This window comes from Prionailurus viverrinus, chromosome A3 (genome assembly GCF_022837055.1).
Source record: "Prionailurus viverrinus isolate Anna chromosome A3, UM_Priviv_1.0, whole genome shotgun sequence".
NCBI lineage: Eukaryota > Metazoa > Chordata > Mammalia > Carnivora > Felidae > Prionailurus > Prionailurus viverrinus.
The window spans coordinates 109,241,092-109,267,120 of record NC_062563.1 but is presented as its reverse complement, the minus strand read 5'-3'; the positions used below and the strand labels follow the sequence as shown (position 1 = coordinate 109,267,120).

The window sequence follows — 26,029 nt, the reverse complement described above, 5'->3', positions numbered from 1 at the left end:
TAAGAGCTAAAGCTAAAAATCATGCACAGATTATAATGAGGAAACTGGAAGCAATGTATCTGAATTAATACCTCAAGTTACATAACCCCTAAATAAAGGACACTACGAATTTTACTTTCACAGAACGGTGATGTTGACATAAATCTACGCAAGACATTTTTCTCTCTCTCTCCTTTAGCTTACCAGTTGGCTCTCAGGAGGTCTTGTCTGGGAGTATGCAAGGAAAATGCACAAATATGAAAGGTTTTTCAAACAATAACAAATTCTCTTGGCTTTGATGTCACTTCCTCTGAAAGACCAAGCTTGTCACTAAAACTATTTTCTTCATTGTTTACTGACGAGGGAACTGAGATCCCTGAATCTATACCAAAATATTCAGGGTGAAAAGGAGGATTATTAAAAAAGTAAAAATATTCACCTCAGTCTTCGTTTTGCAAGACTTTTAGAACATATTTTTTCCATACCACTCTGAACATTAAGCAAAGCTGTTATTGCTTGTTTCAAACATTCCTTGTCTTCTTGATCTTCACTCTTTTCTTCTAACTGCTGCAAAGTCAAAATGACAAATCTGAACCAGTAGGACAGTTTGGGACAAAAAGAATAAAGATAACATCGATTCAACTCTTTCTATCACAATGCAACTTGTAAATGTGTCATAAAACGCATTCTTTTAAAAAAGCGTTTTCTTCTTTATGTATCACTTTCTATATTAACATGCAACCAAGTTTTCCACATTAAAAAAAAAAAACAGTAGAAGCAGTGTTAAGAGATGTCACACCTTGTGACAGGCAATAATGTGCAGTTTCTCAGGTGACTATTCCTGAAAAGAAATGAGGGACATAAAGTGTCTTCTTAACCAGCACAGGATTTGCACAGCAGCAAGCACATAGATGAGGTTTTCTGAAGTATGGAATCTGGTCTTAGGTTTCTGATTCCAACACGGCTGCTGTAGCAACAGGATGATTAGGAAGATAAATACACACAGGAGGATGCAATATGGTGGAGAGGAACTTGAAGACACAAAACCTAGGACCAAATTTTGACTCTACTGCTGTGTGACTTTGGGGCAGATAATATTTGACTTCTGAATCTCACTTTTCCCAACTATTAAATGAAGCTTTATAGAAATCTTGCCCTGCCTACTTAATGGGGTTCTCTCTCTCTCTTTTTAAAGTTTATTTATTTATTTTGAGAGAGACAGAGACAGTGTGAGTTGCGGAGGGACAGAGAGAGAGAGAAAGGGAGGGAGGGAGAGAGAGAATCCTAAGCAGGCTCCACACTGTCAGCGCAGAGCCCAACGCAGGCCTTGAACTCACAAAACCGTCAGATCATGACCCGAGCCGAAACCAAGAGTTAGACGCTCAACTAACTGAGCCACTCAGGTGCCTATTTAATGGGATTCTTATTAAAAATCAAAGCACTGTGTAAATAGTAATGTACAGTATAAGTTGTTTTCTTTGTAGTTCTATAGAATTATTATTGGTATCATGAAGAATTTTGTCAGTATTCACACATTAAGATTATGAGTAAAACTAGAAATGTAACTATTAGTGAAACCCAAGCACATTTTCTACTGGTGGCAAAAGTCTGTGCTTAATAAGGATTGAGTCATCAATTACTACCAGTTATCAATACAACAGGTGGCTATAATTCAAGCAAGCAGTTAACTGAGCAAGGTATGAGTTACAATAAGTAACAAGAATTCAGTAAACTTATAAACCTGCTTCTGGCTACCAAAAAGAAAAAGTTAAGAAATAGCATTTACCAATAGTTTTCATGCAATATTTAAGAACATTTACTCTTTACGACAAAGGAAAAGACAGGAGAAATAAAACCACAAAATATTCAAAGTATCTTGTAAAGGTTTACTTTTTTTTTTTTTTAAAGGTTTACTTTTTAATGAGAGTAATTATTCTTATGACTCTAAGGACTTTACATTCTTGAAAGATATTCCTTAAAGATCAACAATAAATTCCTTTTCATTTCTGCTAAAGACTATATACACATTCTGATGATTTGTGAAAAGTAAACTTATTTCTTACTCAAAGCCCTAAACCGTTTTTCTAAAAATAATTTACTTAAAATACCTTAAATGCTCAAGTATTCCATAAGTTATAAATACCGTATTGTAAAGTCTATTTAATGCTCAGCTTTTATCATCCAAATTTCTTATATTCATTATTAAAAACTCACCATACTTTCAACTAAAAGGTGCAAACTACACTTTTTAGAAAAATTTTCGGTCTCAATTGTGTTAGTAAAATAAAAATCTATTCACAATAATCCCCCAGATAAAAAGGGTAAAAAAATGGTTCTCCCCCCAAAGGATAAAAGACTTAAAATATACATATCATATATCTATATATATCAGAAGATACTCAGATATCACTTACTCATAGTATTGTTCTTCACTGTGGCCAGCTAGATTAAAGGAAGTCAATGGCCAAGTATTCATGAAAGACAGCTACTAGATTTTTACTTAACGGCTATTACTGGTAAGCTGAAGGCTGGACTTTGGGTAATCTCTCAAAATACCTTCCGTCCCTATCACTCTAAAACTATTCACCTCTCATATGGCAGAATTTTGGGAGACAAATAAAATGTTACTGTTAACCTTTACTTCCAAGTCAGCAATCTCACACTGAAAGCAATGTTCATGAAAAAGAGGCAGAATTCTACATGGCATAATGAGAGCACCACAAATGAGAACTATTTCACTGTGTTGTTTCAGAATTTAATTGCTCAGATATTCAAGTCAATAAGACACATGGAGAGTTTTTAGTTTTAAAGAGTTGGCACCAACAGGGAACAGAATATTGAGTCCTTCATATTCTATCCCGTGGTATTTTTTGTATTATTAATTCAGGCAAACAAACCTAAAGTCATACAAAACACAGTTTTAACATACATAAAAAGAACTATGAAAGTAACAAATGCATTAGGCATGCATTTAGTTTTCTATTCCATAAATATTTGAAGATTCTGGGTCATTTATCTATCATTAATGATAGCATTTCACATACAGAATATACCAGTATCTCAAAAATATTGTTAATACATTCTAAAACCACAAACCCAAAGTCTATGTCAAAACCCATAAATCTTTACTAATAAAGTAATTTTTAAGTTTTTTTAAAAGATTTTAAAGTTTATTTATTTATTTTGAGAGACAGACCGTGCGCAGAGCAGAGAGAGAGAGAGAGAGAGAGAGAGAGAGAGAGAGAGAGAATCCCAAGCAGTTTCTACATTGTCAGCACGGAGCCCTATGTGGGGATCCAAACTTACGAACTGTGAGACTATGATCCAAGCCAAAACCAAGAGTTGGCCACTCAACTGACTGAGCCACCCAGGCACCCCATGAAGTAATTTTTAAATGTAATTTTTACCTTCATAGCATTAGTCAAGCATCTAAAATAAATTTCAATGTAATAAATGACCTTTCTTATAGGCACTTTTGCTTAACATAGCTGACTTAAACTGGGCATTGGTGCAGAATAGTTGAAGTTAACTACCATCAAAGTGGTGGCTTATTGTTGCTACAGAAACAAAGCAGTGGCAATCAGTATGTAAATAAGACTCCACAAAGCAGCATCCTCTTTTTACCAAAGTGATGTTCAATACCATGCTTTTCATGGGTACCTATTTAATAACATTGTGCAACAACAACAATTTAATTTTACAAATACAGTTCTGTTTAAATAGTTAAAAATTATCAAGTCTTGAGGTTAAATTGCTGTATATGAGATTATATTTAAAATAATCCACAGAATCATATTCCAAAGCACAGTGAAAACTCATTGCTCTATAGTGTTAATAAAATTTATATTCTCAAAAGAAAGGATCCACTTATACAGTGATTACTTTTTCTTGGTCCTTTAGAAATAAGTGAAGGGGCAGAAATCAATATGGGGTACTGCGTGTCCAAAGGAAACCCTGGGAAGTTTCCAGGGTTTAAATGGATTTAAATTTAAGAAGCTGTGAACTGGAAAAGGAGACAAAACTGAAGACTGTTTATATATAAAAAATAAAGTGTTACACCTGATGCATTTTATAGGAGTCCAACTAATTCACAAACATGTAATGGTTTCCTTTGGTTAAAAAAAAAAACAAAACCCTTTGAACTCATGTTTTTATTTCTAGAAATTACTTTTTCCAACACTAGATTATTTAAAATGAAGGAACTGCCATTACTTGGTGGCAGAGGCAAGCAAGAACCAGGATTTCTGACCCTGAGTTCAAGGGCTTTTCAATATACTAACCAAAACACCAAAATAAGTTTGAAATACCTATTTAGAAAATATTCACCAAATAAGATCTAGCCCATTCAGATAGGTAAACTGCATGCAGTGCACAGGATGGCAAAATATAGAATCAAGAAAAATGTAATTATCTACGGTTTGGGACATAAAATAAAGATTTGTCTTTGTCTTAAATGTTGCGTGTATATAGAGAGTTTATCACAGAGTGGGAAAACACAAGCAAAGATGAGGATCACATTTTGATTGTGGAGTGGTTACTTGTATACTCTTTGATGAGATGCTAAGAACAGATTACAAGGTGGAAAATATATGGTCAAATAGTAAATTTAATTTACTAGTCCTGTTAACAAATGTATGGAATATTATCCAAATTATCCAGAAACCAACTAATTAAACCACTGCTCCCGACTCTTTGCTATGCTTTAACTTAAATATCCCTTTAAAGGCTGAGCACAAGAAAGGCAATGACCCTCAACTATTCTTTTATAGTAGCAGCACAACTAAAAGCTATGGGTGAAAAAGATGAAATTCTTAACTAAAATGGGATTTAGAGATTATCTTCAGCTTTCAATTGCTCATATTACTTGTTAAGTCAGAAAGTACATTTCAGGATGCCTGGGTGGCTTATTTGGTTAAGCGTCTGACCCTTGGTTTCGGCTCAGGTCATGATCTCACAGCTCGGCACTTCGAGCCCCATGTTGGGCTCTGCACCAAAAGCGTGGAGCCTGCTTGGAATTTCTCTCTCCCCCTCTCTCTGCTCTTCCCTTGGCTTGTTCCCTCTCTCAAAAATAAATAAATAAACATTTAAAAAATCTTAAAAAATATATGTTTTTAAATTTAAACTTCTTTGTTTTTAATTTCATTTATATTTGAGAGACAGAGTGCGAGTGGGGCAGGGGCCGAGAGAGAGGGAGACACAGAATCTGAAGCAGGCTCCAGGCTCTGAGCTGTCAGCACAGAGCCCGATGTGGGGCTTGAACCCACAAACCACGAGATCATGACCTGAGCAGAAGTCAGACACTTAACCAAATGCACCACCCAGGCACCCCAAGAAAGTACATTTCATAACCAGTTCCCTCCTTTCCCCTCAAAGTTATTTTTTAAGTTAGTGATTTCATATACGCAAATAACTCTATTATAATACATGAAATTTCAACCAGTAAGTGATGTTAATGATATTAACAAAATGTAATCTTCTTTTACTTAATCAGCCTAAAGAAACCCTCATTTTCCCCCAAGACAAGTGAGCAGATGATCATTACCAAAGCTGCATATAATACATGGAATAAACAGTATAAATTTACGGCATAAATGTATACTTCTTCTACAGTTGTAAGTTAAATAAAGTAATATCTTTATAAAATTAGCCAGTGGTTGAAAATATAAAAATGAAATCTTAAAATATAAATTATAACATGATTTATAATTCACTATTAGGAAATAAAAGCAATATTCTCAAAGATGTTTCAGGAAAGTCACAAATTTTATTGAGATAATTAAGTAGATGTCTTTTAGAAACTAGAACATTAATAGTAGCTGAGTGGAAAAAAAAAAACCTCAAAAGGTCAACAAGGCAGATCAACAAGGCAAAGCCAATCAGGTCCCAACTGGAATTAATTTAGCAAATATTTAATTAACCATCCATATTTATAGCAATGAAAATATGATGGTGAGCAAGCCCATTTGGTCCCTACTGTTAGCTTAAAGCATGAAAGAGAAGAGAAATGAATGACAAAGTGTTATGTAATGGAGGAAATATAGCCTTCTGGAAATACACAGCAAGAAGAAGCGTTCCAGAAGGAAATGACTATAGGAACTGAAGAATAAGAATGGGGAAACACTGGTAAAAGAATTTAAAATAGGCAGATGAAATAGTATGTGTGATTGAGAGATTTTTAGGGACCAGGACTGAGAGAAACTAGCTGAAGAGTAGAGCCTGGTGGGTGGGAAGAAAAGAGGTTGGAGAGAAGGGATGATCGGTCAACCTCAGGCTTTATCAGGAACTTGGACATTAACCTGCGGCAATGGGGAGCCATTAAGGGTTTTAAGCTAGTGACTAACATGATCAAATTTGCAATTTAGAAGGATGACTTTGGTTTACTTAGCTCCTCAAGAGCAGATTGTGTAGGGAAGGGAGATGGAAAAGGCAAAACTAAAGGGAGACTTTCAATAATAGAGATAAGATGATCATGGCCTTCAGAGTATTGAGAGGAAATGAAAAGATGAATCTAAAAGAAGATCCTTTTCAAGAACGAAAAGGACTTACTTGGTGACTAAATGGATGTGACAGAAAGAATGAGAGAGAAGAGTTGAAGACTCGGGTTTTTTTTTTTTTTTTTTAATTTTTATTTATTTTTGAGAGAGACAGACACAAAGTATGAGTGGGGGAGGGGCAGAGGGAGAGGGAGACACAGAATCCGAAGCAGGCTCCAGGCTCTGAGCTGTCAGCACAGAGCCTGTGCGGGGTTTGAACTCAAGAACTGTGAGATCATGACCTGAGCCGAAGTCGGACGCTTAACTGACTGAACCGCCCCAACGTGGCTTAACTGACTGAAGCCCCAAGGACACTCAGGTTTCTACTGAGGAGAAAGATGGATAGTGGGGGCTGCTCATGAGAGAGTGAGCACAGAAAGAGTACTTTTGCTGGAAAAGGTAGTGAGTTTTGAAGAAAGTGAATTTGACGTGCTTACATAATAAACAAGCAAAGTTGTTCAATAAACAGTTGGATAATAAACAGCCTACATTTCCATGTTTCCCTTTTTTTAAAATGTTTATTTATTTTGAGAGAGAGAGCACGAGTAAGCACATGCACGTGGGAGAAGGGGCAGAGAGAGAGAGAGAAAGAGAATCCCAAGCAGACTCTGCACTGTCAGGGCAGAGCCCAATGCGGGGCTTTATCTCAGGAACGTGAGATGATGACTCGAGCCGAAATCAAGAGTCAGACATTTAACTGACTGAGCCACCGAGGCATCCCTCTACATTTCCCTTTTTATACCCCTCTCTTCATTGAATCCTTTTAATTCTAATGAGAACTGCATAAGTTCCTGATTTTTTCATGTTGCCATAATCAACGTTTGGTGTGGCAGTTCATTACCTAATAGCAAAGGGGTCACTGCTTTATCCAGAGCAATTTCATGAGTAAATGATGGGATTGGGGGTGGGAGGAGGTGAAAGGAGTGATGGGTTTCAGGACATGCTACCCCCCAAAATAGCACCTTGACATATTAAATATTTTAAGTCGAAGGGGTTTTAGAAAACAGAAGATCAATGACCTTCTTGCTTCTGTCTTCTTAAGTTCCTTCACCTTAAATATTCAGTGCGCCAATGCTCCTGTATCATGTAAAAGTGACATCAAATAAACTTGTATGAATAAATAAAGTTGTATGCTTTTTTTCCTGTTAGTCTTTGTCAGTTTACTTTTCAGACCCAGTAAGTGGGTTGAAGAAAAATTTCCTTCCCTACAGGTCCTTGGAGCTGAATTTGTTTTTTTTTTTCTCAGTACATTTTAATGGAGAACACTTGGCATGGAAATTATGTCTCAATAAAGCTGTTTTTTATTTATTTATTTTTGCTGTTTTTTTTTTAAAGTAATACTTTAACACTTTTAGCAGATGCTAAATATGTGCTCTTCAGCTTTCTGTATACCTATCAGAGTATCTTCCTTCTATAAAAAGACTAATAGTTTTAGCAGATTGAAGCTAAGTTCAATTTCTAGTCTGAAACATGCAGTAATAAAAGAAATTACAGGGGCGCATGGGTGGCTCAGTCAGTTCGGCGGCCCACTTTGGCTCGGGTCATGATCTTATTATGGCTTGTGAGATTGAGCCCCACATCAGGCTCTGTGCTGACAGCTCAAGCGTGGAACGAGCTTCAGATTCTGTGTTTCCCTCTCTCTCTGCCCCTCCCCCCTCTCAAAAATAAACATTAAAAAAAATTAAAACAACAAAAAAACTGTGTTTATTCCCCAAATTATACACAGCTCAGGCAGCAGAAAACTGAAGCCTTACTGGTTTCACATGCCAGGGGATAATGTTTAAAGCTGAGAGAATGGCTGGAAATTAAGGACGAAATTTCCAAGGATAAGGGAACCACAGAGACTGTGCCCCCAAATGTGAACATCATCTCTGCCCACACACTTATCTGACTACCAAATCATACATGTGTAGGGGAGATCCAAGAGAATCAGGCTAAAAAAGCAGCATATGGAAATCCTAGAAAGTAAACAGAGATATCAGCTGCTGTGTAACACAGAAGAGACAAATTAGCAGCTGAGACCAGGAAAGTTAACTGTCTACTAGAGTAAAAAACCAACAATCCAAAAACAAGAATCCCACAATCCTCAACACTATAGAATCCAGAGTTGTTAACTAACAAACAATAGGAAAATATGACTCATGTTCAAGGAAAAAAAGTCAGTTAATAGAAACTGACACCAAGTGGACCCAGATGTTGGATTTAAGAAAGGCTTCAAAGTGGCTTTTCTGATCATGTTCAAAGAATTAAAGGAAAACATGGTCTTACTGAATGGACAGATAGGGAGTCTGTGGAAACTGTAAAACAAAATCCAAATGGAAATTCGAGAGTAAGCAAGATACTAGCAGTTCTATTGATAGATCAATAAAAATTACTAATTTGAAGAACAAAGAATAAGATTTAAGAAAAACGAACAATCTTATAGATCTGTGGGACAACATAAAGTGGTTCAACATATCTGTAACTAGAGTTCCAGAAGGAGAGGAAATTAAAGAAAAATGGCAGAAAATGCAACAATAATGTAAAAGCAAGTTAAAATCTGAAGGATGGAAAGGAGTCTGAAACTTTAAACAGGATATCAACCCTAAAAAAAAATGTTAGGATAGCTCATTTATAAAAATAAAACACCTTTCCAACTATCTATTCTTATCAAAGAGAAAATTACCAAAATTATAAATGCACCTCACAGCAGTTTGATTGATTTAAAATTTAAAACTGGAATAGTACAATAGCCAGCTGTTAATTGTGTTTTTACTACAATGGCTCCTGAATTACACTATCCTATGCTTAACTTTAGACATTTAACATCTGTAGTCAGCTATAATACCATTTAGCTCACTGCTTTGAACCCATGGTTTCTGGATAAGAATGTCTAAATTTAGAAATCTAGTTTAAGGGAATGGAAGCTAGATAGACGTCTGTTGCACTTATTTTTATGATAGAAGCTGTTTTCTAAATCTTCTCTTATTGCTGGTATTAAGACATCAGCTCAGGGGTGCCTGGGTGGCTCAGTCAGTTAGGTGTCCGACTTCAGCTCAGGTCATGACCTCACAGCTCATGGGTTTGAGCCCCACACCAGGCTCTGCGCTGACAGCTCAGAGCCTGGAGCCTGCTTTGGATTCTGTGTCTCCCTCTGTCTCTGCCCCTCCCCTGCTCATGCTCTGTCTCTCTCTGTCTCAAAAATAAATAAAAACATTAAAAAAAAATTTTTTTTTTTTAAATGGGGCGCCTGGGTGGCTTAGTCGGTTAAGCGTCTGACTTCGGCTCAGGTCATGATCTCACAGTCTGTGAGTTCAAGCCCTGCATTAGGCTCTGTGCTGACAGCTCAGAGCCTGGAGCCTGCTTCGGATTCTGTGTCTCCCTCTGTCTCTGCCCCTCCCCTGCTCATGCTCTGTCTCTCTCTGTCTCAAAAATAAATAAAAATATTAAAAAAAAAAATTTTTTTTTAAATGGGGCGCCTGGGTGGCTTAGTCGGTTAAGCATCCGACTTCGGCTCAGGTCATGATCTCACAGTCCGTGAGTTCAAGCCCTGCATTGGGCTCTGTGCTGACAGCTCAGAGCCTGGAGCCTACTTCGGATTCTGTGTCTCCCTCTGTCTCTGTCCATCCCCTGCTCATGCTCTGTCTCTCTCTGTCTCAAAAATAAATAAACATTAAAAAAAATTAAAAAAAGAAAGACATCAGCTTATAGGCAATATAAAAAATGGTCTGATGGGGTACCTGGTTGGCTCAGTCGGTTAAGCATCAGACTTTTGATTTTGCCTCAGGTCATAATCTTGTGGTTGTGAGACTCTCAGATGAGTGTGGAGCCTGCTTGGGATTCTCTCTCTTTCTGCCTCCCTCTCTGCCCCTCCCCTGCTTGTTCTCTCTCTTTCCCTCTCAAGAAATTAACATTAAAAATTTTTTTTTCAACGTTTATTTATTTTTGGGACAGAGAGAGACAGAGCATGAATGGGCGAGGGGCAGAGAGAGAGGGAGACACAGAATCGGAAACAGGCTCCAGGCTCTGAGCCATCAGCCCAGAGCCCGATGCGGGGCTCGAACTAGAACTCACGGACCGCGAGATCGTGACCTGGCTGAAGTCGGACGCTTAACTGACTGTGCCACCCAGGCGCCCCAAGAAATTAACATTTTAAATAAATAAATAGATAGTTTGAAGCATAAAGCAGTTAAAATAAATGCAAAACATGAAAAAAAGAAGATAAATTATCCACAGTAGCAGACGTTTGATATTGTCCAGCTCCCAAACGTAAAGGCAGCAAACCAAAGCCATTAACAAATGTATACAAGATGTTTGCAGAAGGGGTCTGAGGAGCAGATTTCGTTACAAAGAATTTCTGGCACACTATGTGAGGGTCACTAGTGAGTGTTTAAAGTGTATGATGTAGCACAATTTATATTTGCCTTTTCCAATTTGTTTTGTGTAACATTAAAAAAAACCAGACTATTTGGGGAGGATAAATAATCTCTTAATTTTAACACTTCTCAATTAAAAAAAAAATTTTTTTTTTAACGTTTATTTATTTTTGAGACAGAGAGAGACAGAGCATGAATGGGGGAGGGTCAGAGAGAGGGTGACACAGAATCTGAAACAAGCTCCAGGCTCTGAGATGTCAGCACAAAGCCCGACGCGGGGCTCGAACTCACGGACCGCAAAATCATGACCTGAGCCGAAGTCGGCCGCTTAACCAACTGAGCCACCCAGGCGCCCCACCATTTCTCAATTTTTGATCCTAAGTTTTCCACTCAACTGCACTACTCAGTTCTAAGTTATTTTATTTTATTATTATTATTTTTTAAATGTTTATTTATTTTTGAGACAGAGAGAGACAGAGCATGAATTGGGGAGGGTCAGAGAAAGAGGAAGACACAGAATCTGAAGCAGGCTCCAGGCTCTGAGCTGTCAGCACAGAGCCCAACGTGGGGCTCGAACTCACAGACTGTGAGATCAGGACCTGAGCCGAAGTTGGATGCTCAACCAACTGAGCCACCCAGGTGCCCCTCAGTTCTAAGTTTTTATCTGTAATCCTTTCCCACACAATTCCTGTACTTAAGCATTTGGGGCTACAATTTTTGTAATATTTGTGATGGTAAGGGGAAAAAGGACCAATCTTCAAATTGGTCTACTACACAAAAATCAAGGAATATTAAAAAATTTACTGTTTGTTTATTTATTTATTTATTTATTTATTTATTTATTTATTTTATTATTTTTTTTTTTAAATTTTTTTTAACATTTATTTATTTTTGAGGCAGAGAGAGACAGAGCATGAACGGGGGAGGGTCAGAGAGAGAGGGAGACACAGAATCTGAAACAGGCTCCAGGCTCTGAGCAGTCAGCACAGAGCCCGACGCGGGGCTCGAACTCACGGACCGCGAGATCATGACCTGAGCCGAAGTCAGTCGCTTAACCAACTGAGCCACCCAGGCACCCCAAAAATTTACTGTTTAACTTTAACATATAGCCAAAGTCCAACCATGTGAGCCTTCAGACTAAACTTGTTAGTGTTCCTGTTTTCTAAAATAAAGCTTATTATCACGATAAACACTGCACTATTATAAATGAAATTACATCAACTACAGTCTTATCATTCTGTTGGTCCTCAATTTAATCTTCTCTATAAATACATGGTTATTATGATGTGTTGAAATTAAACTCAGACATGTTTTCTCTCAATTATTTTGCTAATCTTGTACTTTTTATTACCGATAAAACCTAAGAAAGGTATAGAGATTTCAAGTGTTAAATTTTCTATTTTTTCATTTAAGAGAAAGCATACATGATAACCTCAAACTCAATTATGTACACGTAGTCTTATTCAGATGATTAAGTTAGTAATTTTGTATTCCTGTCGGTTTTTACCTGCCTATAGTCCATGTGTATGAAAAATACTGCAGCTGTTTGCTTTTTGCTAGATTTTATGGATGCGTATATCCAAGGTTGTTTCCAAACAATTGGCCATGTAAACAAAAAGACCACAAGATTAAAATATCTGATGATTCCTTTAAAATTCACTCCTGAAACTAGAGAAAATGCACCACTTTTTTGCAGACTCACACTGCCCCCCCTTTTTTTTCTTTTATAGAAAGAGGGGGGAGAGGGAAAGGCAGAAGGAGAGGGAGAGAAGAATCACAGGCAGGCTCCATGCCCAGTGGGGGGGCTTGATCTCATGACTGTGAGATCATGACCCGAGCAGAAATCAAGAGTCAGATAACTTAACCAACTAACCCATCCAGGCACCCCTACATTTACTTCTTAACTAGAAAAAGAAAATAGATACAGACTAATATTCATGGGTGCTCATATAATAATTCACAAACTGGTAAAAAAAATTGCATCATATTTGAATGTTTTATAAATAGCAGTAAGAGTTATCTTACCTTCAAAAGCTCAAAGTAATGCAGACAGTGGTAAACAGGGGCTAGAAGTAGCCTGGGTAAAACATATTGAACAGCTTCTTTGAAACCTTCGCCTATTGACTAAAAAAAAAAGTGATTAATTTTTTTTTTAGATTACTTTTCAGACATCATATATCTTGATTTAAAAATTACTATACCTGTAAATAGAGTGCTGCTCCTGGCTTTGATAACTGACTAAGGAAACGATCATGAAAACCAGGCCGTAAGATATCTCGAGCATATGATTCATATGGATCAAATGCCAGTTCCTTAGAAAATAAAGAAGGTAAAACATAAATAAACTTTCTCCAAGTTAAAACATAAATAACCTACCACCAGAAATACAGACAGATGAAATTATGGGCACATCTAAGCGAGCACAATTAGGTACTTCTCTTAAAGCCTCTAAACAAAATTACATGGCTATTAATTATAATTTTTATAGGATAAGTTTAATATTCTCCAGTAAGAGAGTAAGTAAATCAGTTCTTTCTGATGAATAATGACATTCTTGTATTTTATGATACTTCCCATCAAGGATTCTAGTAGAGCATTATCAACAAAAACAGTCATAAGAATGGGCAGACTTTTGGTTCCAGAAAACAAAGTTTAGCCTGAACAACAAAAAATATAGATATCTACAATGAAGTAAAGTATAATAAACCTTTAGAATACAGGTGCCCAACATTTATTTTCTCAAGGTTATTTCTTAGTGGTAGACTTTTACTTTCACATTCTGTAAGCCAGAGGTAACAGTTTATAGCATCTAAAATTCATTGTTATGGTTTTCACAAGCAATTAAACAAGAGGTTAATCGAAACTGCCTCAAAATTCTATCATCAATCATTAAGAGACTAAACAATTTTAATGGTTAGGTTGTAATCCATTGGTTTTGATGATTCCTGAGGAACAAGAGAATAGGCGTCATGATTTTAGCAGAAGCCATCCTATGCTCTAACTTATTTATGGTTTAAGAAACTATTATGAAAACAGTACTCTAGTTTCTAGCAAGAGCTCATTTCTAGGAAGGGTAATTCTAGAAAGAGGAAGAGGACATCTAGTGGAGGAGTACAGAAAGGACTGACAGAACAAATGATGTTTGTGTTAATTACTCTTAATGTTTCTTAGATTTTTTTTTTTTTTAAGATTGAATAATGACAATATAAGATCAGAAATCAGGAGACCGGAGGTCTATTCTTTGTGAAACACAATATGGCTTACATAGTTCTAAGTCATCCTGAATTCCTTGAACTGGTTCCTAATTCATTTCCCAATTTCAACTCCTTCAACTACTTTCCCAACTAAAAATTTCTATAATAATGTAAACTGGAAATTGCAGTCCACTGTAGGTTTTACAAGAAGGGATAGTAAGGTTTCAGCAATAACAAGGAGTCAGGTATGGACAGAGTAAATGGGAGAGAGGAATAAAAATGTGATTTGATGCTTTTATCTTGGGTCTCTTGAACTCTAGAAATTATCTTGTACAGAAGATGATGTTTGCCTTCCTCCTCTTTCAATAAACTCAAATGTACTATAGAATTTTTATGACAACTACATACATAAAGGCTGTAGAGTAAAGTGGCTTAAAAGCCTAACTTTAGAGTCATAGGGACTCAGATTCTAATTCTGATTGTACTACTTATTAGCTATGTGAGCTCTGATAAAGCCAGTTTCTTCACTGGAAAATGTGGATAATACCTACTCTCAAGGGGTTGTTTTAGGAATTAAATGATAACGTGCAAAATGCTTACAAACAGTGCACGCATATATAAAGTACTGAATAAACGGTATGCAGTATTATAATTTTAACTGGCTAATCTCAAAAGGGAAAAAAATCGCCAACTGGGAATCCAACCTCTCATCACATAGTTTTATCTTTGAGCATAAATTTGTAGAACTCTTAGCACTACTAAGAATCCTTATATAAGTTAATACATGATTTTTTCATTAGTTTCCTGGTTAAAATTCAATACAAGATTCACAAAACAATGATCAATATACACAATTGTATATTAATGATTAAAAATGTAGAATATTCTAAACATACAGAAAAGTACATTAGAACAACTGATGTAACTATATTCACCATTTAGCTCCAAAAATTTCAACATTTTCTAATTTCAACATTTTATAAGACAATAAATAATAATATAATAAAAGAAATAATAATTTCTTTAAAAAAAAAAGAAAGAAGACAGTTTAGTGGTAATTGATCCTTCTTTCACAAGCTTATCTCCTCCCCTGCTGATCCCCACAGGAAATCATTATCCTGAATTTGAATTTTATCATTTCCATGTATGTTTTTATATCATAATTACACATGTATCAAGAAATAAGGCAATGCTTTCAAACTTTATATAAATATCATAATGTATTTATGCTTCTGCAATTTGTACTTTACATTCAAACTTATGTCCAAGACTTATCCATTTGGATTAATGTAGTTTCTTCCACTCATTTATTCTAAATTCTTTAACATTGTATTGAATAAATATACTTTTTTTGAGATAATTTAGATTCACATGCAATTGTAAGAAATAATATAGAAAGATCCTGTGTACACACTACTCAGTTTCCCACAAAGGTAACATCTTCCAATAGTACAATATAGTGCAATATCACAACTTGGCCATTGACATTGATGTAGTGAAGTACAGAACATTTCCATCACCACAGGGATCTCTCATTGCCCCTTTAGAATCATACCTCACTCCCTCCCATTACCACCCAAGTCCAAATTATGTATTTTTTTGTTTTGTAGCTCATGCTTTGGTTGTCACATCTAAGAATCCTTTGCCAAAGCCAAGATTGTGAAGATTTAGCCATGCTCTCTTCTAAGAGTTTCATAATTTTAGCTCTTACATTAGATCTATTTTATGTTTGTATATGGTGTGAGGCACAAAGTTCAACTTCATTCTTTCATATTCTCACAACTTTATAGTGTCTTTTTGTGAACAGAAGTTTAAAAACTTTAATCTTTTATGGATTTCACTCTCTAGGTTCTTTACGAAAACTTTTCTTTTTAAATATATTTTTTAATATTTATTTATTTTTGAGAGAGAGAGAGACACACAGAGTGTGAGTGGGGGAGGGGCAGAGAGCCAGAGGGAGACACAGAATCCGAAGCAGGTTCCAGGCTCTGATTTGTCTGCACAGAACCCGATGTGGGGCTCGAACTCATGAACCGTGAGATTGTGACCTGAGCTGAAGCCAGTCGCTTAACTGACTGAACCACCCAGGTGCCCCAAGAAAGCTTTTCTATCTCAAAGTCATAAATATATTCTCCTATATTCTCTTCTGAATTTTTTAAAAGTTTATTTGAGAGAGAAAGAGAAAATGTGTGTACAAGTGGGGGAGGGGCAGAGAGAGAGAATCCCAAGCAGGCTCTGTGCTGTCAGCATGGAGTCCAACGCGGGGCTTGATCTCATGAACTGTGAGATCACAACCTTTAGTTGAAATCAAGAATCAGACACTTAACTGACTGAGCCACCCAGGTGCCCCTCTCTTCCAAACTTTCAAAATTTGCTTTTTGTTTTTTAGATTTTTAATCTGTTGAGAACTTGGGTATGAAGTGAGCTAAGGAAGGAGTTTTTTCTTTCCATATGGATAACTAGTTTTTTTTAAAAATAAACATGGATTTATTTTTGAGAGAGAGCACACACAAGCACATGCACGTGAGCAGGGGACGGGCGGGAAGAAAGGGAGACACAGAATCCCAAGCAGGCTCCACACTGTCAGTGCAGAGCCTGACACAGGGCTCAAACCCACGAACCACAAGATGATGACCCGAGCTGAAATCAAGGGTCAGATGCTTAAGGGACTGTGCCACCCAGGCACCCCTGCTGAACACATGCTCTTACATTTAATGAAATCTAGCTTATCAATCTTTTCTTTTATGGTGTTGGTGTCTTGTTTTAAAAATCTTTGCTTATTCTAAGGTCATGGAGATCTCTCACATTTGCTTCCGCAAGCTTTATTATTTTAACTCACTCTTGAATAAAAGTTTAGTTGGACAGAAAATTCTATTTTCCCTTAGTACTTGAAGATATTCCTCAACTGACTGTTAGCCTCTATTGTTAAAGAGAAGTCTTCTGTCATTCTAATTATAGTTCCTTTTCAAGTAGTACTCTTTTCTCTTTTACAGCTTTTAAGATTTTCTCTTTATCCTTGATCCATAGTTTCACTGTAACGTTTTTGACTGTAGGTTTATTTTTATTTATCCTGCCCACTATTTGGAATTCATTTTTGACCTGGGAACTCATGTCTTCATTTCTGGAAAATGCTCAACTTTTACCCCTTCAAATTATTCTTCTCCACCATTCTTTATCTGAAACTCCTATTAGACAATATTAAAGTCTTTCAGTGTAGACTTCATTACTCTTAGCTGTTCTAAGAGGATCATATTCTAATCGTGGTTTCTGTGTGTCACATTTTCAGTGAATTCCTCAATTCCTTTTTCCAATTCATAAATTTTCTTTTTGAACCAGGTCTAGCAAATGTTGACTACATAGTGAGTTTTTATTTATATTTAATTCCCAATATCCCTAATTGTTTGTAAGTTTTTATTTGGTTTTGAGAGAGTGCACACATATGCGTGAGCAGAGGAAGGGTAGATGGGGTGGGGGTGGGGTAGAGGATGTGAAGTGGGCTCTGTGCTCACAGCAGAGAGCCTGATGTGGGGCTCAAACTCACAAACTGTGAGATCATAATCTGAGCCAAAGCCAGATGCTTAACCAACTGAGCCACCCAGGCATACACCCATGTCCCTTTTTAAGTAGGCTTCATGTCCAGCACAGATCCCAAACCAGGGCTTGAACTCATGACCCTAAGATCAAGCAAGACCTGAGCTGAGATCAAGAGTCGGACCCTTAACCGACTGAGCCACCCAGGAGCACCTAATTGTTTCTTTTGATAGCTACCTGTTCTTATTTTCCCTCCACTTATTTTTGTTTCACAATGTCTTCTTTATAAATATTTCTTCACTTATCTCTTTGAGCCTCCTAAACTTCTTTTAAAGTCTTCATATATCTATTGCACAAAATGAATTTCATCTGGAATGGTTTTTTTTCCTAATTGTTGATTTTGTTAGATATCACACTAAGCATTATTATTTGTCCTGTATTTTGGAATTGCGTGTTAGAGATTTCTTAGGGGGAGGCTTCTAATGTTTGGTTTCCTTTTTTTTCTCTCCCATCTCTTTATGATCATTCTTTCAGACCAGAACCTGTTCTGTGATTTTTGGGTCTCAGGCTCTGTAGTCACACTGGCTTAATATTGTGGGATAATTTGTTAAGTTTTAAAGTATATTTGTTATAAGGTAGTGTTTCTGTTCCCCCACCTCAAGTCTACAACTTCCTATAAAACTTTGCAGGCAGGAAATTGACAGATTTCTCTGGCATCCTCTTACAATCAGGGTCTTGAAACAAGAAATCTTGCTCACTTTCACGGAGCACATTTAATCTTCATTATCCTTAAGAGTTGAACACTCAGCTACCAGAGATCATTACCTTGAATGCCTACTCTATTTCTACTCTACTACTGATCTTATTTTTTAGTCCAGTTTTGCATATTCCTTCTTTTTAAGTTTATAAAAAATATCTATTTATTTATTTTTGAGAGAGAGAGAGCACACAGTGGGGAAGAGGAGGAGAGGGGGAGGGAGGGGGAGAGAGAATCTCAAGCAGGATCCACACACTCAGTGAGGAACCCACATGAGGCTTGATCCAATGATCCTGGGATCATGACCTGAGCTGAAACCAAGAGTCAGATACTAAACTGACTGAGGCACCTGGGCACCCCGTATATATATTCCTTTTTTAAAAAAAATATACTCTATGACTTCTATGTGTTTGAAGCAAGAGTGGAGGGGCTGTCAGTGAAGCTTAAGCTATTCTGCCTGAAAATCTTAAATTTTTTATTTTACAAACTCAACCCTGTGTTTGTGGATTTTAGAGTAAGAACAAAGGAAGAGCTAAAAATTTCAGAATGACTACCAATGCGAACTTATTAGGACTAACTTATATACTGTAGCATTTGAATACCCAAGGAGAGGGTCACTATTTTTCCAACCCCACAGCATTTGAATCATCTAGGTCCTAGACCTGATTTTCCTATTCACTTCACTCCTCCTATTCCAAATTATAACGTATAGTTATCATATATTGAATAGCTTACTGTGTGAAGGTGGTTAGCTAAATATTTTAGGTAGGTTATTTTAATTTTTACAAAAATCCTGAACCCTATTATTATCTCTATTTTATATATATATATATATATAAATGGAGGTTTAAAGATTTGAGATAAATTGCCCACAGTCACATACAACTCGTAAGTAGCAGAATTTAGACCAGAACACAAGTAGTCTAACCTCAGATCCAAGTTCCATGGCTTCTTCATTGACAGGGCATTCATGGACTTTTCTTAGCTTTGCTATATAAGACAGATGATTGAGTGTCAGCTGTAAATGCCTCTCCTTGGTGGGATCTCCTTTTTCATAATGGATAAGAGACTACTTTTTTGTGGGTTTCATAAGACAATATAAACAAATGTTGACAATGACCCTATGAGGAACAGGCAATATAGCTGAGTGGTCATCAGTTAATATCTATGATTTTAGCTGGAAACATGAATTAAGACTCCAATTTTAATGCAATATAGGGCTTTTATATGGACTTTTTTGGGTGTATAATTAAAGTACTTACCTCTGCTAAGTCTTCAAAGCAGCTTCCTACTAAGGGATGGGGACTACCTTCATCAGTCATTTCCACAGTATCTTCTATATGGCCCAGTAACTTTACACTAAGTTCATGTATATCTACTATACGACTAAATATATTTTCTACGTCCTGTCGGGAGGAAAAACATATTAATTCAGTTAGGCTATAGAATAAAAAACAAATTTTGAGCCAATAAGTCATTTTATAGTCATAAAATTTAACATGACAAATACAGTGAGAAATTTTAACAACTTAGAAACGTAAGCGAAAGACAGCTTAAGAATTCTTTTTGCAAAGGTGTACAATTTGTAAATATATTTCTTTAAGGTCAGTGGTTCTCAATATAGAGCACTTTTTTGAAAACTGTTATTTCCTTAAAACAGTGAGAAGACTAGCACTTTTTTACATTTTTGCAAATCTCTAATAGACTTAATAGAAGGTAGCTCGATTTTCACATATATGTATTTAATCTGTTGTGAGACACTGTTTCGGTTAAAGCACACAAAGAAAATCTAGCTTTACACAGATAGGTAGTTGGAAAAGGGAGGAATATTTTAGTTGTCTATTCAAATAATTGTAGATATCCTTTCCTTTTTCAGTACAGTTTCTTTATTGAGATGTAAGTCACATACCATAAAATTCAGCCTTTTAAATTGTACTATTCAATGGTTTTCACATATTCAGAGCTGTTCAATTATCGGCAGTATAAAATTCCAGAATATCTTTGTCACCTCAAAGAGAAGGTCTATCTATGTCCATTAGCAGCATCCTCCATTCTTCTTTTCTGCCCAGGGGGTGGCCACCACTAATCTACTTTCTATCTCCCTGGATTTGCCTATTCTGGACGTTTCACATAAATGGAGTGAACACCCTTTCATGCTAGTATGCCCCAAATCAACAAATGATAGTTTCTTAAAGGTTAGTTGCAAGTGGAATCTGAAACCACATCAATTTGGTACTGTTACATCAAAATCCATCGGGCTATATTAAATTTTGAAAGGATTCTTTACCTATGTGTGTTTTTGTAGCATTATGAATTTGGTCACTTGGAAAACAGTGGTCCATTGAATTTTGCAGATTTTCCAAATGTTAACACATTTAACTATAGAATATTAAAAGACCAAACCTATTAGTATCACCACCGATCTTGGGAGTAGATACAAATTTTCCAAAATTTTATTTCATTTGGAAGCTCAGATTTTATCACTGTCAACAAATATTGCCACTCTCCTTGAAGTGACAGGTTTGTTCGTTTTATTCCCCCATTTCATTCATTTTTGAGAAATGTCTGCCAAACACACAAGTCTAAATAACTACAGACCTGTCAGTTGTTCTTTCAGGTAAAAGCAGTGTTTCATGAAGAAAATGGCTAGTTCAGGTAGCCATTCAGTCATACAGTGCTTTCCTTCAACGCAGCCACCCTACTTTGGTATGGAGCAGAAGTGCTTACACAAACCTCCTAACTGCCTCAGCGCTTCTCTTACCTGGGCTTTCTCATGGGATGCCCAGCTCTTGTTCTACCAGTAGTGACAGAAAAAAACCCCCATGAGTCCTTTTACTTCATGTCTTCATTCTATTCCTTTGTTATCTCATTTTTGTTACAAGTAGACATGATACAAGAATGCTCAATTCAACACTTGGTGACTTACGATGTTCTGTAGGTCAGATTCCTGGATGGGCTTCTGTCATGGGGTTACACACTTGAAATGTCAATGGATATTTTCTTTAAAAAAGTCCACTGGCTTACCCTCCCATAAGTAGTGTATGGGAGTAACAGTTTGGTCAAACCCTTACATACAACCCTTACATACAAGATTGTCAATCTTAACTTTTAGAAAAATGTCTAGGTAATTGAAAAACAAATGCTCATTTGCATTTGTTCAGTTACTTTTTTTATTTGATTATCTTTATTATTGACTATATTTTTTGTCAAATCAACTTTGAAGTAGGATTCATATGCAATAAGATATACCTATTTTGATGTACTTTTAGATGAGATTTTATGATGTTATTTACTCTTATAACTGTCACCACTGTCAAGATATAAAACGCTTTTATTACCTTGAGAAGTTTCCTTATGTTCAATCCCCATTAATCACCACTATTGCCCCCAGGAAACCAGCAATCTGCCTTCTGTCACTACAGATTAGAATTCTACAATATTAAACGAATGGAATCATACATAATCATATTTGTTTAGTTTCTTAGGTTACGTTTTTGAGATGCATCCATGTTGCTTATATAACTACTTCATTCCTTTTAATTCTGAGTAGTATTCCATACGTATGGACATACCACAATTTGTATATCCATTTACCTGTTGATGGATATTTGGGTTGTTTCCAGTTTGGGGCCATTACAGATAAAGCTGCTATGAACATTCACAAACAAGTTTTGTGTGGACATGTTTTCATTTCTTCTGGGTAAAAACCTAGGAGTGGAATTGCAGGCAGTATGGCTAGTTTATGTGTAATGTTACACCAACGGCCAACCTCTTTTCCTGAGTATTTGTACCAGATTACATTCTTACAAGCAACGAGGGAATTTTACATTCCCACAAGCAGTTGCTTCACACTCTTTTCGACATTTGGTAATGTCATTTTTTAATTACAGCCGTTCTAATGAGTTTGTAGTAGTATCTCATTGTGGTCTTTACTTGCATTTCCCTGAGGGCTACGGATGTTGAGCATCTTTCAATGTGCTTTTTGGTCACTGGAATAGCTTCTCTTATAAAGTGTGTAAATTTCCTGCCCACTTAAAATTGTCAGGCTGTTATTCTAATTATTGAATTGTCTAAGTCCTTTATATATTATGGGTTCAAGTCTTTTATTAGATATATGTATTTCAAATAGGTTCTACCAATCCGTGGCTTACATTTTTATTTCTGAGACAGTGTCTTTAGAAGAACAAAAGTTTTTCATTTTAATGAAATCCAATTCATTAATTTTTTACTTTATGGTTCTTGATTTTTGTGTCCTAAGAAATCTTTACCTATTCTTTACTCCTTTATTTTTCAAAACAACTTTATTAAGGTAAAATTTACATACCATGTAATTTACCCATTTAAAGTCAACAATTCAATGTCCTTTTTGCTATACTTAAAGGTTTGTGCAACTCATAAACCACTCCTGTTAACTTTTAACATTCACTCATTGCCATAACTTGAGCCCCAGTGCCAGCTTCTGTAGTGAGCACTGCTTTTCTATCAGTCACCCATGCCTAGAGTTCTACCTTAGACAATCTACGAATACAGCCCCCTTAGACAATCTCAACTGTTCTCAGCATTCAGCATTTCCCCAGGATTCAGTTAGGTTGGTTTGATTGCTATTGTAAGATCAGTAATCCCTTCTCTAATTTTCAATGTTATTGGCTCCCTCTCTTTGCTCCCCAAAATATTGTCATCGCACTTCTATTATGGTAATTACCGTACTGTGTTGCAATTTAACATCAAGTTTACATTTCCATCTTGACTAGACTCAATTTGAGGTAAGGAATTGTTTCCTACTCATCTCTGAATCCTCACTGCCAAGTACTGTATGGTGCCTAACAGTATATACAGGCAGTACTGATGAAGTATTAGTTGAATGACTCAAATGAGTCAAAATAAACAAAAAAAAATCTTCCACTTTAACAAGAGGCTTTATTCCTTGGAGTACATGGAAAACTGAATTCACTTGCACTTATAGTTCAGTCTAGTTTAGATTTGGTCTTTTAATTTTTGATGTTGAATTTATTGAAACTGTTGTAGCAACTCTGAGATCATAGTCACTATGAATTAAATCACACAGCTTAAAAAGTTATGACAAATTAGCAATCATAAACTACACAAATTCAAATTTAAGGGATCACGTAAAATTAACATGTACAATGATATATGTGTATACAACAATACTTACATTAGCTGAAAATAATTTTGAATTGGAGACAAAGGGCTCTCTAAAAACTTTTATAATTAAATTTAGTTCCCTTATGTACTGTCGAATTTCTGCCATAAATGCTTTTACCAAATCATAGTAAGTTTGCTCTCCTGAGGTGGAAGGCTCTTCATCGGTTAAAGATAATATATTTATATCTTCTACATCTTGATGAAACATATCCATCAATACCTACATAGTCAGAGATATAAAAAAAGTACAGTGAAATATGAATCTGTAGTTAAAGATAAGCACCCTAAGTTGCTCTTTGAATACAGTTCATAAGTGATAAAAAGCAGAAACACAATAATCTCTTCTTGGCTATATTGCCACTGCTTCCTGCATATTTTCTCTACAAACAGAATTCTACATCTAATATCACAAACTGCCTCCTCCAAGCTCTTTGTTAATACTGCTACCTGTCTCTCTTGTTAACCTATTAGTTCAAATTTGTTCCCAAACTTTGTCTTAGACTTCCCTTAGTTTCCTCTGTTTCATACCCTTGTCATCACCACCTCATTCCAGGGCCTCACTGCCCTGTATCTGAATAATTCACAGTCTGCTAATTGGCCTCCTTGACTACGTTTGTTGGAAACTGATCAAAACTAGTCCTGCTTCTTCCAAGAAGCCTATTATTATTCTCTTACTAAATGTCACCTTTCCCCTTCTATAAATTTTGACATCATTATCTCTACAACATGATGAAATATTTTATCTTGTATCACTCTGTGCTTGTTTCACAAATGCAAATTTCCTTTCATCAACTCTGCAGCCTTGTTTTATACTTCTTTTGCATCTCCTCTCTGTGTAAGGTCATAGTATGTACTAAAAAATATTTTACTTATCTGATTTAAAAGGTAACAAATATTTTATATTCATTGAAAAATATTTTAAAAACCAAATAGTTATTCATTTAAAAATGTCAATACATTTGAGACCCTTCCTCAGATCAGGTGATTTTCACTCTATATGCTCACATTCTAAAAGAAAAAATAAACACTAGAACATAATTAAGTGGATTCAGTAATCAGAGAGAAGAGTCCAAATCAATAAGAGTATAGTGAGGAAAAAATGGAACGAAATGCTCATCCGAAAATATTTTCTTTTCTGAAAAGTCATTTTCATAAAATGAAAATATTGAGGCAATCTAGAGTAATAACCAAGAGCTTTAGAATGAGATCTAGAGTTTGAGTCCAGGTTTTGAAACTTCTTAGTAAGTTCTGGGTCAATTTCTGTATCTCTCTAAACTTCAGTTTCCCTTTTATAAAGAGTACCTACCTTACAGGGGTACCACAAAGACGAAAGGAAATAAATTACATATATGCTTAACTTCAATAATGTTTGCTCTTTTTATTTTGAGTAGGCTCCACACACATCGTGGAGCCCAGCGCAGGACTTGCACTCATGACCCCAAGATCAAGAGTCAGACACCTAATCGACTGAGCTACCCAGGTGCCCCAATGTTTGTTCTTAATATTTTTATAATAAAACCACAGAAGTAGTATCTAAAGAGAGTTAGGTGTTGAAATAAAGCCCTCAAGAGTTTAGTATTTTTACATTTTCAAAATTTGTTTTCAAAGTTCATCATCTTCTAAGTACTCCAATCTAAATAATTTAAAGAATTTCACTAATAAGAGATTATTACTATCATTTACTCTACTTGCAGGAACACATAAAAGAAAAACTGCATGACATTTTTAAACACAGTTTACAGGCAGCTGGGTGGCTCAGTCAATTAAACATCTGACTCTTGATTTCGGTTCAAGTCATGATCTCATGGTCTGTGAGATCGAGCCCCAGGTCAGGCTCTATGATGATAGTGCAGAGCCTGCTTGAGATTCTCTTTCTCTGCCCCTCCCCCACTCACAGGTTCGCTCACTCTCTCTCTCTCTCAAAATAAATAAATAAAACATTTTTAAAAATAAACATGGTTTAATACTATATATATAATACTCTATTTCCATAAAGTGATATATTGTGTAGTTGCTATTAGACTACTGGAAATATACCCTAACACATAATATATAATTTTATTATCTGAATAGTATGTTAGCATCCAATAAATCAGGTATAAAAACTTAAGAACAAGACATACAGAAGATCAGTATCCTACCTTATCAGCACACATTGCCACTTTAATATCTTGTTTTGTAATTTCATAATGCCGTATATTTCGTACATAATTCCCCACCAGCTTTAAAATGTCTGCAGAAATGTATTCTAATACTGCTACTATGTAAACAGAAACCTGGTGGTCAATTTTATAACCTAGGACCTCCTGAAAAATTAAAAGAAAAACATGTTTAAAAATCAGATACTATAAATTTGACACACTGATTAAAAATAAAAAAAAAAACATGTATACAATTTAGCTTAACTTTTACTGAGGCCTGTGATTATCAACAACATTTCATTGTAAGTGGTTCATCTATGAATAATATACATATTGCTATTTGGAAATGTAGGTAGAGCAAAATTACCTACGATCA

The 26,029-nt window shown here is 35.8% G+C and overlaps 1 protein-coding gene across 2 annotated transcripts in view; it reads right to left on the bottom strand.

The window, feature by feature from the left end:
- The window catches only part of SOS1 (SOS Ras/Rac guanine nucleotide exchange factor 1), a 147,985-nt gene that overhangs the window by 40,720 nt on the left and 81,236 nt on the right, over nucleotides 1–26,029 (bottom strand). For both annotated transcript variants that reach the window (XM_047851999.1, XM_047852000.1), the window contains exons 4-9: nucleotides 25,654–25,818; nucleotides 23,523–23,732; nucleotides 19,612–19,755; nucleotides 13,069–13,179; nucleotides 12,893–12,991; nucleotides 419–546 (exon numbers count right to left, since the gene is read on the bottom strand). In XM_047851999.1, coding sequence (XP_047707955.1) covers nucleotides 419–546; nucleotides 12,893–12,991; nucleotides 13,069–13,179; nucleotides 19,612–19,755; nucleotides 23,523–23,732; nucleotides 25,654–25,818 — 857 coding nt within the window. The remainder of the gene's footprint in view (nucleotides 1–418; nucleotides 547–12,892; nucleotides 12,992–13,068; nucleotides 13,180–19,611; nucleotides 19,756–23,522; nucleotides 23,733–25,653; nucleotides 25,819–26,029) is intronic.